Source organism: Alexandromys fortis, unplaced genomic scaffold (genome assembly GCF_014885135.2).
Source record: "Alexandromys fortis isolate MF-2015 unplaced genomic scaffold, M_Fortis_MF-2015_v1.1 scaffold_57, whole genome shotgun sequence".
NCBI lineage: Eukaryota > Metazoa > Chordata > Mammalia > Rodentia > Cricetidae > Alexandromys > Alexandromys fortis.
In genome coordinates this window covers 3759162-3776061 of record NW_026067941.1, presented here as the reverse complement: position 1 = coordinate 3776061, position 16900 = coordinate 3759162, and the positions used below count along the sequence as shown (strand labels likewise).

The 16900-nt window shown below is 42.5% G+C and overlaps 1 protein-coding gene across 1 annotated transcript in view; it reads right to left on the bottom strand.

The window, feature by feature from the left end:
• Positions 1 to 15762, bottom strand: part of Nup205 (nucleoporin 205) — a 70242-nt gene extending 54480 nt beyond the window's left edge. The window contains exons 1-7 of the mRNA XM_050147993.1: positions 15567 to 15762; positions 9865 to 10007; positions 6892 to 7063; positions 4933 to 5077; positions 4452 to 4611; positions 3136 to 3364; positions 2630 to 2794 (exon numbers count right to left, since the gene is read on the bottom strand). Of these exons, the coding sequence (XP_050003950.1) occupies positions 2630 to 2794; positions 3136 to 3364; positions 4452 to 4611; positions 4933 to 5077; positions 6892 to 7063; positions 9865 to 10007; positions 15567 to 15747 (1195 nt within the window). The 5' untranslated portion in view covers positions 15748 to 15762. The remainder of the gene's footprint in view (positions 1 to 2629; positions 2795 to 3135; positions 3365 to 4451; positions 4612 to 4932; positions 5078 to 6891; positions 7064 to 9864; positions 10008 to 15566) is intronic.
• Positions 15763 to 16900: the final 1138 nt, after the last annotated feature.

Below are 16900 nucleotides of genomic sequence, written 5' to 3'. Positions count from 1 at the left end.
AGTGGCTAAGAGCACTTGCTGCTCTTTCAGAGAGGCCTGGAGTTCAATTCCCAGCACCAAGTCAGACAGAACCCAACTGCTTGTAAGTCCAGCTCCAGGGGACCCAACACCCTCTTTTGACCTCTGCACACACATGCACATATATACACAGACATACACACATATGCATAAATAAATAAAGATTAGGTTCGAAAAATTATGGTATAAAAATATGACCATCATGGTTATCAAAATGGATCAGCAGGTAAAGGCACCTGCTGCCAAACCTGATGACCTAAGATGATCCTTAAGACTCACAAAGTGGAAAGAAGTAACTCCTACAAGTGAATTCACACACTCCTTGTGTGAACACTCATACACATATAAATGAATGTACACAAAAAAAATAAATAATTCTTTATAAAAACTTCTGATACTACACCTACTTAAAGTTGGTTAATTTTGTGTCATAAACATAGTAAATTAAAGAATTAGAAATGAAAAAGATGTAATATGTAGGTAAGAAAAGAAATTTGTAGACAAATATAAAAATCAGTTATCTACTCACTGTAATTTTTTTTAAGTACAAAGAAAAGACTCCTAATAGCAGAGACCGATAGGATAATGATACCTACTGAAACACAGGCTGGGAAAGTGGGTGAGTCAGGGAAAGCGCCCTAGCATTGGTGAGTCAGGCTCTGGGTTCACTCAACTGCCAGTATCAGAACAAAACACTGACGTGGGTGTAAAATGTCAACTTGATTGGAGTTGGAATCAGAGAGACAACTCTGGGCATGTCTTTTGAAGACATTTCCAGAGTGGCTTTCTTGTTGTTTTGATTTGGTTTGGATTTGGTTATTGAGGCGTCATCACTACTATATCCCTGACTGGCCTGGAACTGCTTTGTAAACCAGGTTGACCTTGAACAAGAGATCCGCCTGCCTCTGCCTCCAAAACACTAGGACTAACTCCAGAGTTTAGCTGAGGAAAGACCCACCTTAAATGTGGAAGTACCATACCACAGGCTAGGAGAAAAGACAGCAAACTGGCACGTGCCACAGTGCCCCCCTCGTCTGGACTGCAGACAGGACATCAGTTCGTCCTCCTGCTGCTGTGCCCTATCTGCCACAACTGCATCCTCACGAGCTACAGGAACCAGATACCCTTCTGCCCTTCAACTGCACCTTGGTCAGTCACCAATACACAGATACCACCAATGAATCCTACAGAAGTGACTTTTTTTGTATTTCAAGTTACAATGGAAGCATAGCTTGCATTTGACAAGGGAAACCACTTAAAACATAGTATCAAGAAAGTAGAGAGCAAAATAGGATGCCCTGTATAGTAACACAGGTTTAAGCCAACTCCCCTATCTATGCTTGATTGATCCAAATTACCTCCTTTCCAACACACCGAATTTACAAAACTAAATTTTCAGTTGGATACAATGTGGAAAAGCTTGTGAACAAAATCAAGAATGAAAATGAAAAAGATTTTAAAAGTAGCAATTAGATGGTTGTGGTGGTAAACACTTAATAATCCAGCACTCTGAAGGTAGAGCCAGAAGGATCAGTAGTTCAAGCACACCGTGCTGTTACATAGCTTGGAGCCAGCCTGAAGTACACTAAGCCCTGTTCAAAAAAGAACTAGGAATGTAGCTTACTGGTAGAACCCTTATCTAGCACACATGAAGAAGATTTTGAGTTCAATCATCAGCACCCAAGAAAGAAACAAAAATCGATGTGATTCGGCCTGCTGGAATTTTCAACTTTTAACTTACTCTGAAGGTTAAAGAGCTCTGCCACTAGATCCAAGAAAGGAAAGTAACCTATGAAGTTCTTCTCTGAGATAGCGAAAAATAGTGAGTCTCGGGACTTCTTTATAAGGTTTTGAGGGGTTTTTGTTGTTGTTTTTGATATAATATACATTGCCCTGGCTAACCTGGAGCTCACTCTATAGACCAGACTGACCACAAACTCACAGAGATCCTCCTGCCTCTGCCTCCCAAGTGCTGGGATTAAAGTGCTAGCACATGCCACTGTTCCTGGCTTACAAACTTTTATCAGCAGAACTTACATTTTCTCAGGCTCATATTTACACATGTTCTCTCCCCAATTTAAAATATGATATTTGAAAATAAATACACTTGAGGCTGGAGAGATGGCTCAGTGGTTAAGACCACTGGCTGTTCTGTTCTTCAGGTTTCATTCCCAGCACCCACGTGATAGCTAGAAATCATTGCTAACTCCACAGGACTCTTGGGTCTTAGGGAAAATAAGATACACATGTGGTATACAGACATATATGAAGACAAAACATTCGAACACTTAAACCTAAAAAAAAAATTTTAAGATTTATATTTATTATGTATACAGTGTTCTGCCTGCATGTGTCCCTGCAGGCCAGAAGAGGGCACGAGATCTCATTACATACATGGTGGTTGCAGCCACCTCGCAACCATGTGGTTGCTGGGAATTGAACTAAGGACCTCTGGAAGAGCAGTCAATGCTCTTAACCTCTGAGCCATCTCGCCAAAGTTTTTAAGGGAAGATAACAAAAATCTTGCTAAGTGTGGTGGCTCAAGCCAATTATCTCAAACTTTCATGATACATTCCTTCTCCTAACAATAACAAGATCACCTACAATTTACCTGTTACATCAGGTAGCTGGGATATTCCCCTCAATGCCAGTGCCCAGGCAAGTCTAACAGTGGCCTGCAGCCCAGGAAGCTTCCAAGGCTGTGAGTCCTGGAGACGAGAATGAATTGTTGCAATGTACTGTCTCTCTGTCAACAGTGGAAGCTGATGAATCATATCTGAAAACACAAAAATAGACCACTTCACCAAAAGAGAACAGAAATAAACTCTCACTTCTGATATACAGGAATATCTACAAGTCAAAAACACTCAGCATTTTCAAAGGGAATTATGACTAACATTATTATTTGACAAAACAAAATCCACATTACAGTTAAGTATGATACAAACAGACCTGGCAACCTAAGTCTACCTCTTGGACTCATATGGCAATTAACTCCTGAAAGTTTTCTTCTAACACACACACACACACACACACACACACACACACACCCTGGATCACACAGTGAGACTCAAGGAAAAAGGCAGCCTTAAGAGGTATAAATACAAAATGCAATACCATCTCGTTCCTCTGTGCTTTGTTCTATAAAGCTGGTATCAAAACAGTAGAGAAGAGCCATAAGGAGAGCCAGATTCACTGCGTCCAGGGAGCCGTTAGCCTCAACCGTTACTCTTTCCAAATGTCCAATAAGGAGGAGGGTGTCATCTTTGGCTAATGGTGACTGGCAAGCCCAGGCAAAAAGACTTTCTGCCAGAGATTGCCTGCACTCCTTGATGAGATCAGAAACCTACAAGTGAAAACATAATTGTGATATAAATTTTATCAAGCCTGGTGTTGCAAAATGTAGACTATCTCCCATAAAAGTCGACAAAAACCGCTAATTAGAATCCATGAGTGATGTTAAAATTATCAGAATTCTGAAGAAATTCTAGGGTTTAGTCCTCTCTTTTCAAGTCCTTAAGAAATTGTGGTGACCAATTCCTTCAACAATTCATTCCAGAAATAACTAGACAACACGTAAACACTGACAGAGTAACTGGAATAACTACAAACCAATCCATGAGCAGAGCAGGGTTTCCATAGGAGTGGCTGCTCATACCTTGACTTCCAGAGGCAGGTGCCTGGTCTAAATAGCAAGTTCCAGACCAGTCAAATACTACCTAGTGAGATCCTGTCTCAAAAAAGGGGGAGTGGGTGGGAGGCAGTGATGGTACACACCTTTAATCCCACCGTGGCAGAGGAAGGTGGATCTCTGTAAGTTCAAGGCCAGCCGGGTCAACAAAGTGAGTGACAGGACAGTCAGAAAAACCTTATCTCAAAAAACAAAAACAAGAACCTCTGTTTTATGGAGCTGGAGAGGTAGCTCAGTGGTTAAGAGCACTGGCTGGTTTCCCAAAGTACACCGAGCACACACAAAGGCTCACTCACAACCTTCTATAACTACAGTTCCAGGGGATCCTCTACCCTTTTGTGATCTCTGAAGGTACTGCACACACATGGTGCACAGACATATAGGCAGGCTAAATAAACACACACATATTCAAACAAATAAGTAAATATAAAAGGGGGGAAGGATGGGAGAGATGGCTCAGTGGTTGAGAGCATTGTCTACTCTTCCAGAGGACCCGGGTTCAATTTCTAGTACCCACATCATGGCTCATAAGTGTCTGCAACTTCAGTTCCAAGGAATCTGACACCCTCACAGAGACATACAGGTAGGCAAATGATCAATGCACACAAAATAAAATAGATAAATAATTTTAAAAGGTAGCAGTGATGATGATGATGAAACACAGAATTTTCTTCTGCCTAGGTGAAATTAATGTTTCATATTTGACAAAGATTCCCATTAAGTCATTTTATAGAACCCTTGCCTCTTTGCGGTGTTTCTCACTGCCCAAACCTCTCTCTCTCTGTAGTTTCTCAAACTCATTATTCACGTCAATCTGTGACACCAAAGTAAGAACTTTGTAAGTCAATCCTTGTTCCATCAGCTCATCTGTAAAGCGTGTTGTCATGGAAACCAACTCTGGACTGTAATGAAAAGAAATAAACAATATATGAAACAAAAATACTGTCTTGACAGCAGCCTATTACTACAAACAACCAGGAGGAATTAGTTTTGTTCTTTTCACCCTCTCTCTCAGTCAGTTCAATAAGGCTCTAAGTGATTTCTCATGTGCAAACGAGGCAGGTTTAAACAAACTCATCACTCTGCAAAGAGCAGTGCAGTGTATTATTCACCTGAGGGCACAGTTTACTGAAACTGGATACACTCAGGGGAAATTGTTATTTCCAAAATTCAAATTCAAGTACTTTTACATTAACCCCTTAAGTCCCAAAGAGCAAACAGACCTGAGTTCCAATGTCCATGTCTTCCCTCGTCTAGACTGTATCAGGGTTTTAAGAGAATTTGCAATGCACCGCTTTCCATCCCAATATAAAAGGACAGCTACCAATCCTCTGGTGAGGCCAGGGAAGTGTGGCTGCTGATGTTCTCCTAGAAAAGGAATTGATTGTTTAGTAATAAAGTTCAAATGTGTTTGAACTGGAACACAAATCCTTACTCCAAAATTTATTCAAATAAGCAGAGTCTCAGAGTTAAGGGGACCCGGAGGACCCTGCTCCCTGATATTCCTGGCATAGCAGACTCAGGGCCACCCACCATATGTTAGGACGAACCCCAGCAAAAAGAACAAGAAACCATCACTTTCCAAACTCAGTTTCATCTGATTTCCTACACTGTGCCCTCTTTTCTTCACTCATATGAACTCTTGAAACGTTTTCAAGTTTCCTCCTTTCAAGGTCACTCTCCTCTAATCTGCACCACCTCCTGCCAAAACCTTCCTACCTCTTTCCTACACCATGAGACTGTGCTCCTCCACACTAAAGGAGGCTTTACTCACCTTCATTTACACAAGTCTTCTCAGAGTAACTAGAACATGGTGATAGAGGGTATGTGTATTAAATTAGCCTTCTGGGCTGGGAACCTGGTTAAGTGGGTAGTGTTTGCCTGCCAAGCTAAGGCCCTGGTTCTATCTCTAGCACTGCCAGGAAAAAAAGCACAAAGTCCTGAAATGAATTTAAAACTCAAGTGCACTAAGACAACATCCCCACACACAAGGGAAAACTATCTTCACCCTCTTTGAAATTACTGTTCAACTAAGATGTCTGTATTTCCTTTGCATGACTCCTTGTGATCACTAATAAACTGCGTATTTTATGGAAATACTGATCTTTACATAGTAGCCACAAACTAATTTTTTTTTCCAAAACAGGATTTCTCTGTGTATCTCTGGCTGTCCAGAAACTCACTCTGTAGACCAGGCTGGCTTCGAACTCTGATCTGCCTGCCTCTGCCTCCTGAGTGCTGGAATTAAAGGCGTAGTTATCTGGGATTATATGTGTTTGTGCTAATCCTCTAGTAGTACCTTACTACTGCAATGAGAATAAAGTCCAAACATCTGCACTTTCCTCCACTAGCCCCTATTCACCAGGTTCCAGGCTCAGGAGTCTTCTTCCCTTAAACATGTATTTATTCAGACCGGAAGCACATGTCTTTGTACCTCTATCAGCCTTCCCCAAGAAGTCTGGGTGGCTGGGATTCACAGGTGACTCAGGCCTCAGGTCAAATGTCCTCACCTTGGAGAGGCCTTGACTAAGCCTATCAGACTATCTTAACAGTCCTGATATCTCTATGCCCCATGCCCACCAAGTTTATTTTCTTCCTAGTATTATTATTAAAATTATCTAATTTTTCACCTAGATGCCCATCATCTACCTAGCCTCCTCCAGAAGACAGTCCAAAACAGCAGTAAACCTTGCCCTCCTACTCACTGCATGACAGGGCTTGCCTTGAGCCATGCAATTCTAGAGATGTAACTTAATCTTTGCTAGTAAATTACTACGTCAAGATCTACCTTAAGGCAGTTCAGCAACAACTGGAATCACTAAGCTTGCCCTTTAATCCAGATAAATATTTTGAATCATTCTGTCAAATAAATGATATCTTTAAAAACAATGTGCTAGGGGGCTAGACAGATGGCTCAGCAGTTAAGAGCATTTCCCAGCACCCACAAAGTGGTCCACAATCACCAGTAACTCAAGCTGCGGGCTCTAACACCCTCTTCTGACCTCCCACAGCACTCGAATGAGTATGGTACCCATACACACACCAGGTACACACACATGCATAAAATAAACAAATAAACATTTTAAACCCATTTGTTACCCCAGCATTAAATTCTAAGTCAGGAGTACATACCATCATGATTCTGTACTACGTACCACAGTTTCACCCAAATGTCAACTTACCAGCAAGGAGAAGCTCAACAGCTGACAACTCCCCAATATCAAAAAGGTCACTGATGATAAAAGCTTCTTTAATGAGCTGCTCAGGGAGAAGTCTGGTTCCTTGTTGCCCCTGGATGGCAACACCCTCTGTACCGGCTTTCTGAACCTTCTCATGCTGTTGAACGTTTTTTGGCTAGAATGATAAAATTATAATCAAGCAATGAAAACAGTATATTGGAGGCAAGGTCCTACAAGTGCTCCTAGCACTTTCCACATAATGCAGCCTGACTTGCCTTGGCAGCACAGACCGCTAATCCTAACACTCAGAGGCCAGGTAAGCAGAGTCAAGGCCAACCTGGGTGAAAACAAAAACAACACAGCCTGGTAGCAGACCAAACTCAAGTGTTTCTTATCTAGTAATCTAGAACTGGAGGATATGAGGCAACACTTGGCACTGCCTTCAACTTCTTAATTCAGTACTACCTTCTCAAAACTTCTACAAAGTTAGAAAACCCAGAGAAAACACAAATACTACTACTCTGTTTTCCACATGTTGAAGCGACTTTTCTAGTTACATACCAATAATCCAAACAGACATACAAGCTGTATTAAATAATGAGCAATAGCATTACTTTGTAGAGTTAATCATGGATTTTATTTGCTATAAAATCTTTCTCTGTGTGTGGTGGTGGGGATGTAACCCATAGATAGAAAGATGGTAGGCAAGTGACCTAGCACTAAGTTACCTCACTAGCTCCCCCTAAAGACTCCTTGACTGAAATATTTACAAAAGACACAGAGAAGCCTCTGCCAGATAACAAGCTGTCAAAGTTCAGGTCCTAAAGAACTGCCTGGGTCATTTAGCACAGCGCCTCTACCATGCAGAAATGGCACCAACAAGGTAAGTTAGGTAACTTGTTTGAGATCATGAGGTGGTGTAGGAGGCCCTTCTGTATTTGTACTGCTTTCATTGGTTGAATAAAGAAACTGCCTTGGCCTTTTGATAGGGCAGACTTAGATAGGCAGAAGAAGAAAGCAGAGACAGGCAGACACCATGATTCTCCTGCCTGAGACTGACACTGGTTAGCATCTCTCCCGGTAAGCCATGACCTCGTGGTACTACACACATTACTAGATATGGGTTAAAGCAAGATGTGAGAGTTAGCCAAGAAGAGGCTAGATATAATGGGCCAGGCAGTAATTTAATTAATACAATTTCTATGTGGTTATTTCGGGGGCTAAGCTAGCTGGGCAGCCAGACGAAAAGCAGGCCCACTCCTCATACTACAATGAGGGAGAGTCAAGATAGAAGATTCAGCAGAGTTTACTCCCGGCTCCAAGTCAGGGCTCCTTCTACTAAGGAAAATCACAAGAAAGACAGGCCTGGTGGAACAGGCCCACATCCCAGCTAGCTACTCAGGATAGTAGGTCCAAGGCCAGCCTGGGTAAACTGAAAAGTTTCAAAAATAAAAAGACTGTTAAAAATAAAGTACAAAAGGGCTGGTAATACAGCTCACGGTAGAATGCTTTCATAGTATGCACAAGAGCACAAGATTTAATCTCTAGAAACACACCCCACTCCCAAACACACACAAGCAAGAAAAAAAGGAAAAGCAAAAGAACTAAAAAGCAAAACGCCAAACTAGTGAAATGGCTTACTGCAATAAGGAACTTGATGTCCCATGCCTGGAGACGGAAGTTCAATCCCTAGAACCCACAGTGAAAAAAGCAGACTCAACCACCAAAAGTCGTCTCCTGACCTCACTCATGCACTATGCATATACACATCCACAAAAGATAAATGCTTTTTTAAAAAAAAAAGCAATAACTCACTTCTTGTAGCACAATGTTGTAAATCTTACATCATCATACTAGTACATTAAAAAAAAAAAACAACTGTCAGACAGATATGACTGTTCATGTCATGTCTATAATCTCTGCATTCCAGAGGCTGAGACAGGAGGATAAAAGCCAACCTGAGCTACGCAGAGTTCCAAGCTAGCCTTAGATACAGACACAGCTGATTACTCTTATGAACTACCTCAAACAACCAGAAAATTGTGCAGGAGCAAAGGAAGAAGTTTGTAAACTCAAATCCCTCCACTGTAGTACCTTCCTACTTGAGAAGGTGTCAAGATACAGTAATGATATGTAAAAAATAATTCAGCTAATACAATTTACATTACACTATGGAGACTTAAAATTCAGGATACCTGGAAATCATAACCAGTGAAGGTCAGGGTACTAGGAAAGGCAGGAAGTATAAGGCACCAGCATTTGTGGGATATACTGCATTTCCTAAACCATCTTTAGATACTACACTTACCACTTAGCTGGAGATAAATTCAATAGTAAGTTCCATGAAAAATAAAAAGACAATAAACTGTTTGGGAAAGGGGCATTTTGAAAAAGTCTGAATTGCACAGCACAGTTCAAGCACCAATGTTTACACACTGAGAGTTCACGTGTCTCTTCTTTTTTTTTTTTTTAAGATTTATTCATTTATTTACTATACATATAGTATTCTGCCTGTATGTGTACCTGCACCCCAGAGGAGGGCACTAGATCTCATTACAGATGGTTGTGATCCACCATGTGGTTGCTGGGAATTGAACTCAGAAGCTCTGGAAGAGGAATCAGTGTTCTTAATTGCTGAGCCATCTCTCCAGTCCCTGTTTTGTTTTGTTTTTTTTTCTTTAAAAAACAAACAAAACTGTGTTGGTGAGGTGGTTGAGCAGTGAAGTCTCCTGCCACCCTGCCTGAGGTCAAGTCCTGGGTCCCATGCACTGGAGAGAACTCACTACTGAAGTTGCCCTCTTCCCTCCATCTTTGGACCATAACATGCTCATGCCCACACCCCACATAATCAATCAATCAATCAATCAATAAATGTGACTAAAAAGATAATCACTCTCCGGATCTAATTTTTTAAAAAAAAAAAAAAAGAAGAAGAAGAAGAAGCAAATCTAAGAAGCAAAGAAGAAAATTTCCTACTGGGTTTTTAAACAGTGAGATGAAGTCCGGTTTGTGTTTCTTCAAAATCATGTCAAGAAGGTGGACAGCTTCAGGTTGTCTTCTCCAAAGAGCATTTACGACTGTGTGCCAAATGTCTTTGTAGGGCCCCCATAGGCTGGCAGCTTAAAGAAAAATAAAACCATCATGAAATAATACATGTCATCTACATGTTAGTCATACTCACACCTACCTTTTAGTACACAATTACCAAAGGAAGTATTAATGGCCATTCTCAATATAAAAAGATACATATGTTACATACATACACCAGCCAAAAACATAATAGTACAATTCATTAGAATTCTTTGGCAACAATATAAACTTGCTGTCTAACAAGAATAAAAAAAAAATCAAACAAACTTAAAGTGGATTGTCAGACAGCTGAACTTGGCATTTAGCATAGCAAATAAGGAAGTTAGGACTGATCTACGTAGGTTAAGCCTGCCTAAACCCAGACAGACCGTTTATTCAAAAATCACAGCAAGGGGAACCACAGGCAGTAAGACAAACAAGCCGGGCCTTTTAAGTGTTGCAAGAGGGACAGGGCAACTCTCAGTAGTAGAGCACGTGCTCAGCGTGTGGGGACCTTGGATTCAGCCCAATGCACACACAAAATTAAGTTTAGGAGACTAACAGAAGTTGTGAACAGGAGAGCCTGGGACCACAAGTGTATCTTGGCAGTGGAAGACAAGCTTATCGTGCAAAATGCCTGGCTCAATTTCCAGGACCAGAAGCACTGTGTCAGGTCTTCTATGTGAGGATGTGGAGAATAGGAGTCAACACATCTCAATCTTCCTTAGCAAGTATCATTCAACTTCCTGTTTTGCTTCTACTTCAATCCCGTTTGCCAATCTTTTGATTACAAGTATAGCTTTTTATCAGCCAGATGTAGTGGCACAAACCTACAACAAATATCAGCTATGTGGTCAGATGAGGCAGGAGAACTCCTGAGTGAGATATGCCTGGACAGCACCTCAAGATCCCATTCCAAAACAAACTGTTACTTGTCAGGCGACCCTCTCCAGTGAAGAGCCTGCTGACAGAGCTGCCACAAGTACCCCCCCACACATACTGCTACCACCATCAATGCGTTAGAGTGCAGGTTTGCCTATGGGTCTTTCCTGAATTTTATTAAAGAAGTCAATCAACAGGACCTAGTTACAGCTAGACACACTGACAAAAGTCACTTCTGAGTCTATTGAACTGACCCTTGGCCCTGGTAACTTCTCTCAGGACCATTTTCTTGACCCTCTCTTTGTAAAGGTAAAGGACAGCATAGGTTTGAGCTTTGGATTGCAGCACAGACTAAAAAGTTTGAGCAGTAACGTGAGGCTCAAAAAGTTTCTCAACTAGTACACTCCATGCAATTATACCCTCCAAAAAAACATACAGTTTTGATCTCAGCTATTAAAACAAGTGGGGTTCAACCTGTAGTTTGTGACCCCAAAACAAAACAAATAAAGCCAGACCCCAAACATACAACTAGCAGAGTGGACAATGATATTCTAGGGCATGGGTACTGGACTAGGAAGTGTTGGGAAGCCAAGGTAATAGGTAGGTAAGGCGGTAATGGAAGCTACACTAAGGTGAGGACAGTAAAACAGGAAGGGCCTGTAGGAGTAGAAAGGAATTAGAACTGGCAACTGAGTGGGTACAGGATACAAGGAAAAGTCTCAAAACTGACCCAGGGTGGCTCAGTGTAGAACTCAAAGCCCTGGGTTCAATCCCTGTAGTGGTGGTGGGGGAGTAATGGGGGAGTTTCAGGAAAACCGGAAAAAGTCTTATCACAGAGATTTCAGAAACAGCCATGAAGGCACAAACACATCTGTAATACCAATTCTCAGAAGGCTGAGGCAGGAGAAAAATTTGAGGCCAAACTAGGCTATACTGTAAAACACACACATACATACAATACACACACACACACACACACACACACACACACACACACACACACACACACAGCAGGTGCCTGTGGAGTCCAGAAAAGGACATTAGAGCCACTGGAGCTGCAGGTGCTGAGCCTGATGTGAGGGCTGGAAGCCTAACTTCGGCCCTGTGTAAGAGCACTCAGCCACCGACCCACCTCTCCAGCCCCAAATTTAGTGGACATTTTAAATCCTCATCAGTGAGCTTTCAGGGCAAAAACCAGAATCCTAAGCACCCTGCACAGGGTGGCAATGGCCTACCTTGTCAGATCTATTTGCTGTACCCCTGCCGTCTTGATCTTTAGGTCTTTGAAGGTGCAGTCTTTTCTCCCGACTGTGGAACCCACCCGGTGTACTCACATCCTTAAATACTTATCTTACCTCATAGACATCAGTCCATTCTCAGTTTTTTTTTTTTCAATATTAGTTCATTCATACTTCCCAAATCCTTCCCTCCCCCGACCTCCCCAGCTAGGTCAAATACCCTTACTATGAACCCTCTTGCCTTGATTACCTTTCAGACCACTTAGGCAACTGAGTTTGTTTTCTTATTGAACTGAACTTACCAGTGTCTCATACATGGTGAATGAGTAAATGTGATATCCTAGAAGTATCCCAAAACATTAAAAGAAATAAATATACTTCTCAAGGTTAGTTAATTATATTAAAAATACACATTTAGAAGTTTGGAAAATGTATTGCTCTTCATTTCTTACTGGTAAAAGGATAATTACTGAAATTGCAAAACTAAATAAATCTTATATACTTATGTTTGTTGATGTGCTGAGATTCATATTCAACTGAGAAGACCAGTTGTGATTTGTGTGCATATTTTTGATCTGTTACTGACTGACTCATTAACAGGAAAACACCCAAACTTTTCTATGTAATTTACTGAGCTTGTACACTAATCATGTGTAGTTCATAGACAGTTATTAGTTCTTCAGAAGTCTTTTTAAAATATTTACCTTTTTCAATTACATGTATGCATGTGTATGTCTGCACAGTAGTGCGTTGCTCATGGAGACCAGAGGAGAGCTTTGTATCTCCTGGAATAACAGACTGTTGTGTGGGAGCGGTCAGGATAGATGTTGGGAGGAACATACACACACACAATTAAAAATCTGTTAAATTTGGTGAACTATGTAACATAGAACCCTAATCAGAGCTGTTTAGAAGGACAGAAACAAACTAAATGCTTACAACCTTAGGAGACATAGAAACAAATGGAGCCAATGAGTGCATACCTAATCTCCTACAAGGTTTGACAATGGAGAAGCAAGAGAAATGGTAAATAAACTGAACATGAGATCAAGGTAAAGACAGGCTACTCCTCGGATCTCTAAGTTCGAGGCCAGCCTGGTCTACAGAGTAAGTTCCAAGTACACAACAGGTGCCAAAGCTACAGAGAAACCCTGCCTTGAAAAACTAGAAAGGAAGGAAGGAAGGAAGGAAGGAAGGAAGGAAGGAAGGAAGGAAGGAAGGAAGGAAGGAAGGAAGGAAGGAAGGAAGGAAAATGGAGCGAGAGGAAGCCACACAAAAGAGAGAAAGAGTAACAGAGGAAGAACAAAAAGGGTGGGATTTACCTTGGGCAAGGTAGCAGAAGGAAGCTAAGTGCAAAGGTATCTAGATTCTCAGGCAAGGGAGTGAAAAGATGCCTGCTGGCTTTTCTTTTCTTACCTTTCTGGAGGGCAAAGGTTTGAGAAGCGGAAAAGGTATGAAAGAGTCACCACTGTGAATAAAACAGGGTGACCAGGTAGCCTGGCATGTCGGTGGCTGCTTACAAGCTTGTTTGTGAGTGGATCTCCTCAGCAGGCATGGCAGTCACAACAGTGAGAGCCATTCGGTCCAACCCAAGACAGGTATAAGAACTCTAGCCGTCAACCACCCTTTCCTCTCCACCCTACTGTATGTTTAAGGTTTTGTTGTGACTAGAGAAATAATAGAAAAAATGGCAAGACAGCAGCTTAGCTACTCTTGTGAACAGCAGCATCAAGCATATTCACACAGTTGTTGCAACATACTGTTACCTTTCCAATGCTGCAAAGCTGAAACGCTGAGGCAGGCCTAGAGCTTCATGCCTGTAACCTGTAACCACACAGCACTTGGGAGACTGAGGGAGGTTATTCTGGGCTACACAGGTAATTGCTGGCTAGCCTATGCTACATCATGAGCCTGCTCCCCCCACGCACACATTTCTCTGCAATCTGAAACTTTATACTCACCACTACCACCTTTCACTGTTCTAGCCCCTGGCAACTGCCATTCTAAGCCCACTTTTTTAAACTTCTTTTTAGTGTACATGTCATATTCCACTTATCCATTCACCCATCATCCATTCAGCTATGGATGCTTAAGTTCTTCCCAAAGATGATAAACAAAAAGAAAATAACTCTCTTGACTACTGGCTTTTTCAAATGCATTCTTTTCTTGCTGCTAATTAAAGCTCTCCTGTACAATGTCCACTCCTGGGAGCTACTGACAACTAACTGCTTCTTTCCCTGCATGGCTTGTGTTTAAGAGTAAGGATATTATGTGCTAAGAATATATGTAACACAACTACCACATGGAAGTCATGCCTTTTAAAAATTTTAGTAATATAATATTTATCTACAGGGGGCGTGATGTGACATCACAAAATCAACGAAGCTGTGCTTAAAACCACTAACGGTTTAATCTTGGATAAATTTAACCTCTACAAGTCTTTACTTCAAAATTAAATCTGAGATATTTAACCACATTACTCCATGGGTTAGAAAGGAACTAAATGAGATAAAGCAAGGCTAATACTTGACCCAGTGCTGAGGCATAGTACGTGTTCAATAAACAGAAAATTTCATCTCTACAGAACAATTTATCATACCACTTCTGAGATGGTTTAATGTTCAAAACTCAGATTTGGGCAGTTTTCAAAACTATTAGTAACGTGGCAAGAACCGGTATCAAAATAAACAGTTTAGAAACCAAACACTCAAGAGTGCTCCTGAACGACACTGCAAGCATTTGTTTTACCGACTCTTAAATTGCACTCGTGAATCAAGTGTCTAAATCTGATTTCGGGAGTGCCACGCCTCAGGCAGAATGTTTGACATCTACGTCCTCCCTGCTAATGGCCAGCAATGTGCTCCAGGAACAAGTCAAAAGCCATCCCCTTTTTCAAGCATCTCTGGGGGTTCGAATCACCAAATCACCCGCCCCAACCTTTCCATAGCTCCGTCACTATCCGGGTCGGCAGTTACGAAGGTGCAGGAGGGGCGACACCCGCAGGATCGGGAGGTATCTGCTGAATCCCTGACACCCCCTTGCCGGGCACCTTCTGTAAGGTGCTCGCAGCTTGCACAACGTCAGTTCCCACCCTGAGCCCGCCCGGCCCACAGCCTGCTTTGCGCTTTCTTCCACCCTAGGCTCGGCCTCAGTGCTCGAGACGGCAGCCGTACCCCGGCGAAAGCTGGACTGCACACGCACAAAGGACACGAGGTGGGAGGAAGCAGGCTCGGCGCCGCACGCCCGGCTCTCCGCCTCCACTTCCAACGCCCATCTCCTCCCGGGCAAAGCGGCAGCCGCGCCGCGCGCCATTCAAACTGGGAGGCGCGGGGCTGCAGGCCAGAACGCGGAGAGAGCAGGCGTCGCGCACAGACCCGCGCCCGCACTCCCAAGAGCCTCCCCGCGCGGGCGCTCCCTCCAGGCCGGCCCCGCCCTGCCCCGTGGGTCCCCGCGGGTCCCCCACGGCCCTGCGCGCTCACCCGAATTTACCGCCAACAGCGCCGCCATCTTGGAGGAGGACTGCCGGAGCTCTCCTGCCGCAGGGAGGACCCCGGACCGGAGGGCCTGCCCGCGGCGACGCCTGAACAGAAAGGCGCCCCGAGTCCCCCTGAGAACCGCGTGCGGGGCTCGAGCAGGTGTGCGCAAAACTCCGGACTCGGCTCTGACCCATAGTTATCGATTCTCACTTAGACCATTCCCGTTCAAATAAGGCGAGGGCAGCCGGTTCGGAGACTAATCGTGCGCTGCATCCTGGGACTTGTAGTTTATTTCTAGTGAGACGCGAAGTTAGCTAGTATGAAAAACGTACATCACTGGAATAGTAAAAAAAAGTTCTTCGAAAGACGCCCACCTATGGTTTTATAAAAATCCTTAAAAACAAATCGTTACTATCATTTCAATTTAAATTGTATTTGACGCTCTTCCTTACCTTGAGGGAGTAGAACGAAGTGAGACTTAAGTGATTATGGCATTTCTATTTAGTAAGCATATTGTGTAGACATAGTCACACTGTATTATGAAATTTTCAGACATCTGCAAAATTAGAATACGATCTTCCAGGTTTAAAAAATGTCACCCATTTGCTTCCTCATTCCCAAAAGATTATTTTGAAGTAAATTCCAGACACAATTTCATAATAACCAAGTGTTTTTCTACCTGAACGACCAAAAAAACTAAACTCACTTGTTAAATTTTTATTTGCTAACTTTTATGTTTTTATATGTGTTTAATTTTACAGTACTGGGTATTCAACCTACGGCCTGGCTCATGTTATACCCAAAGCCCTTTTAAAACTCTTTTTTATTATTTTACTTTATGAGTATGATGTTTTGCCTGCCTGCATGTTAAGTCTGTGTGTGGTGTATGTATGTGCCTGGTGCCATAAGAGGTCAGGAGAGAGCTTCAGATCCCAGAACAAGAGTTACGGATGATTGTGAGGGGCCACTGAGACAGATTAGAGAGAACCGCTTCTTCCTTGGCACGTGGGTGCGGGAGTGAATCACTGTTAAGTATTATTAAATACTATTGAGTAACTCTTTAAAAAGCTCAACAATAATTTTATTACAATTAGAGAAAAAACATAGTACAGGTTTAGTGAAAATCCCAGCAGCCACCAGGAGAGACGGAGAAAAAGTCATGCCTTTTAAGTTAATCATGGACTAGAAACAGACGTCTTAATAAGAAAGGGAAAGGACACGGTGGCACACACCTTTAATCTCAGCATTCAGAAGGCAGAGGCAGAAGGATCTCTGTGAATTCAAAGACAGCCTGGTCTACAAACTGAGCTCCAGAACACCCAGGGCTCTGTGACACAGAGAAACCCT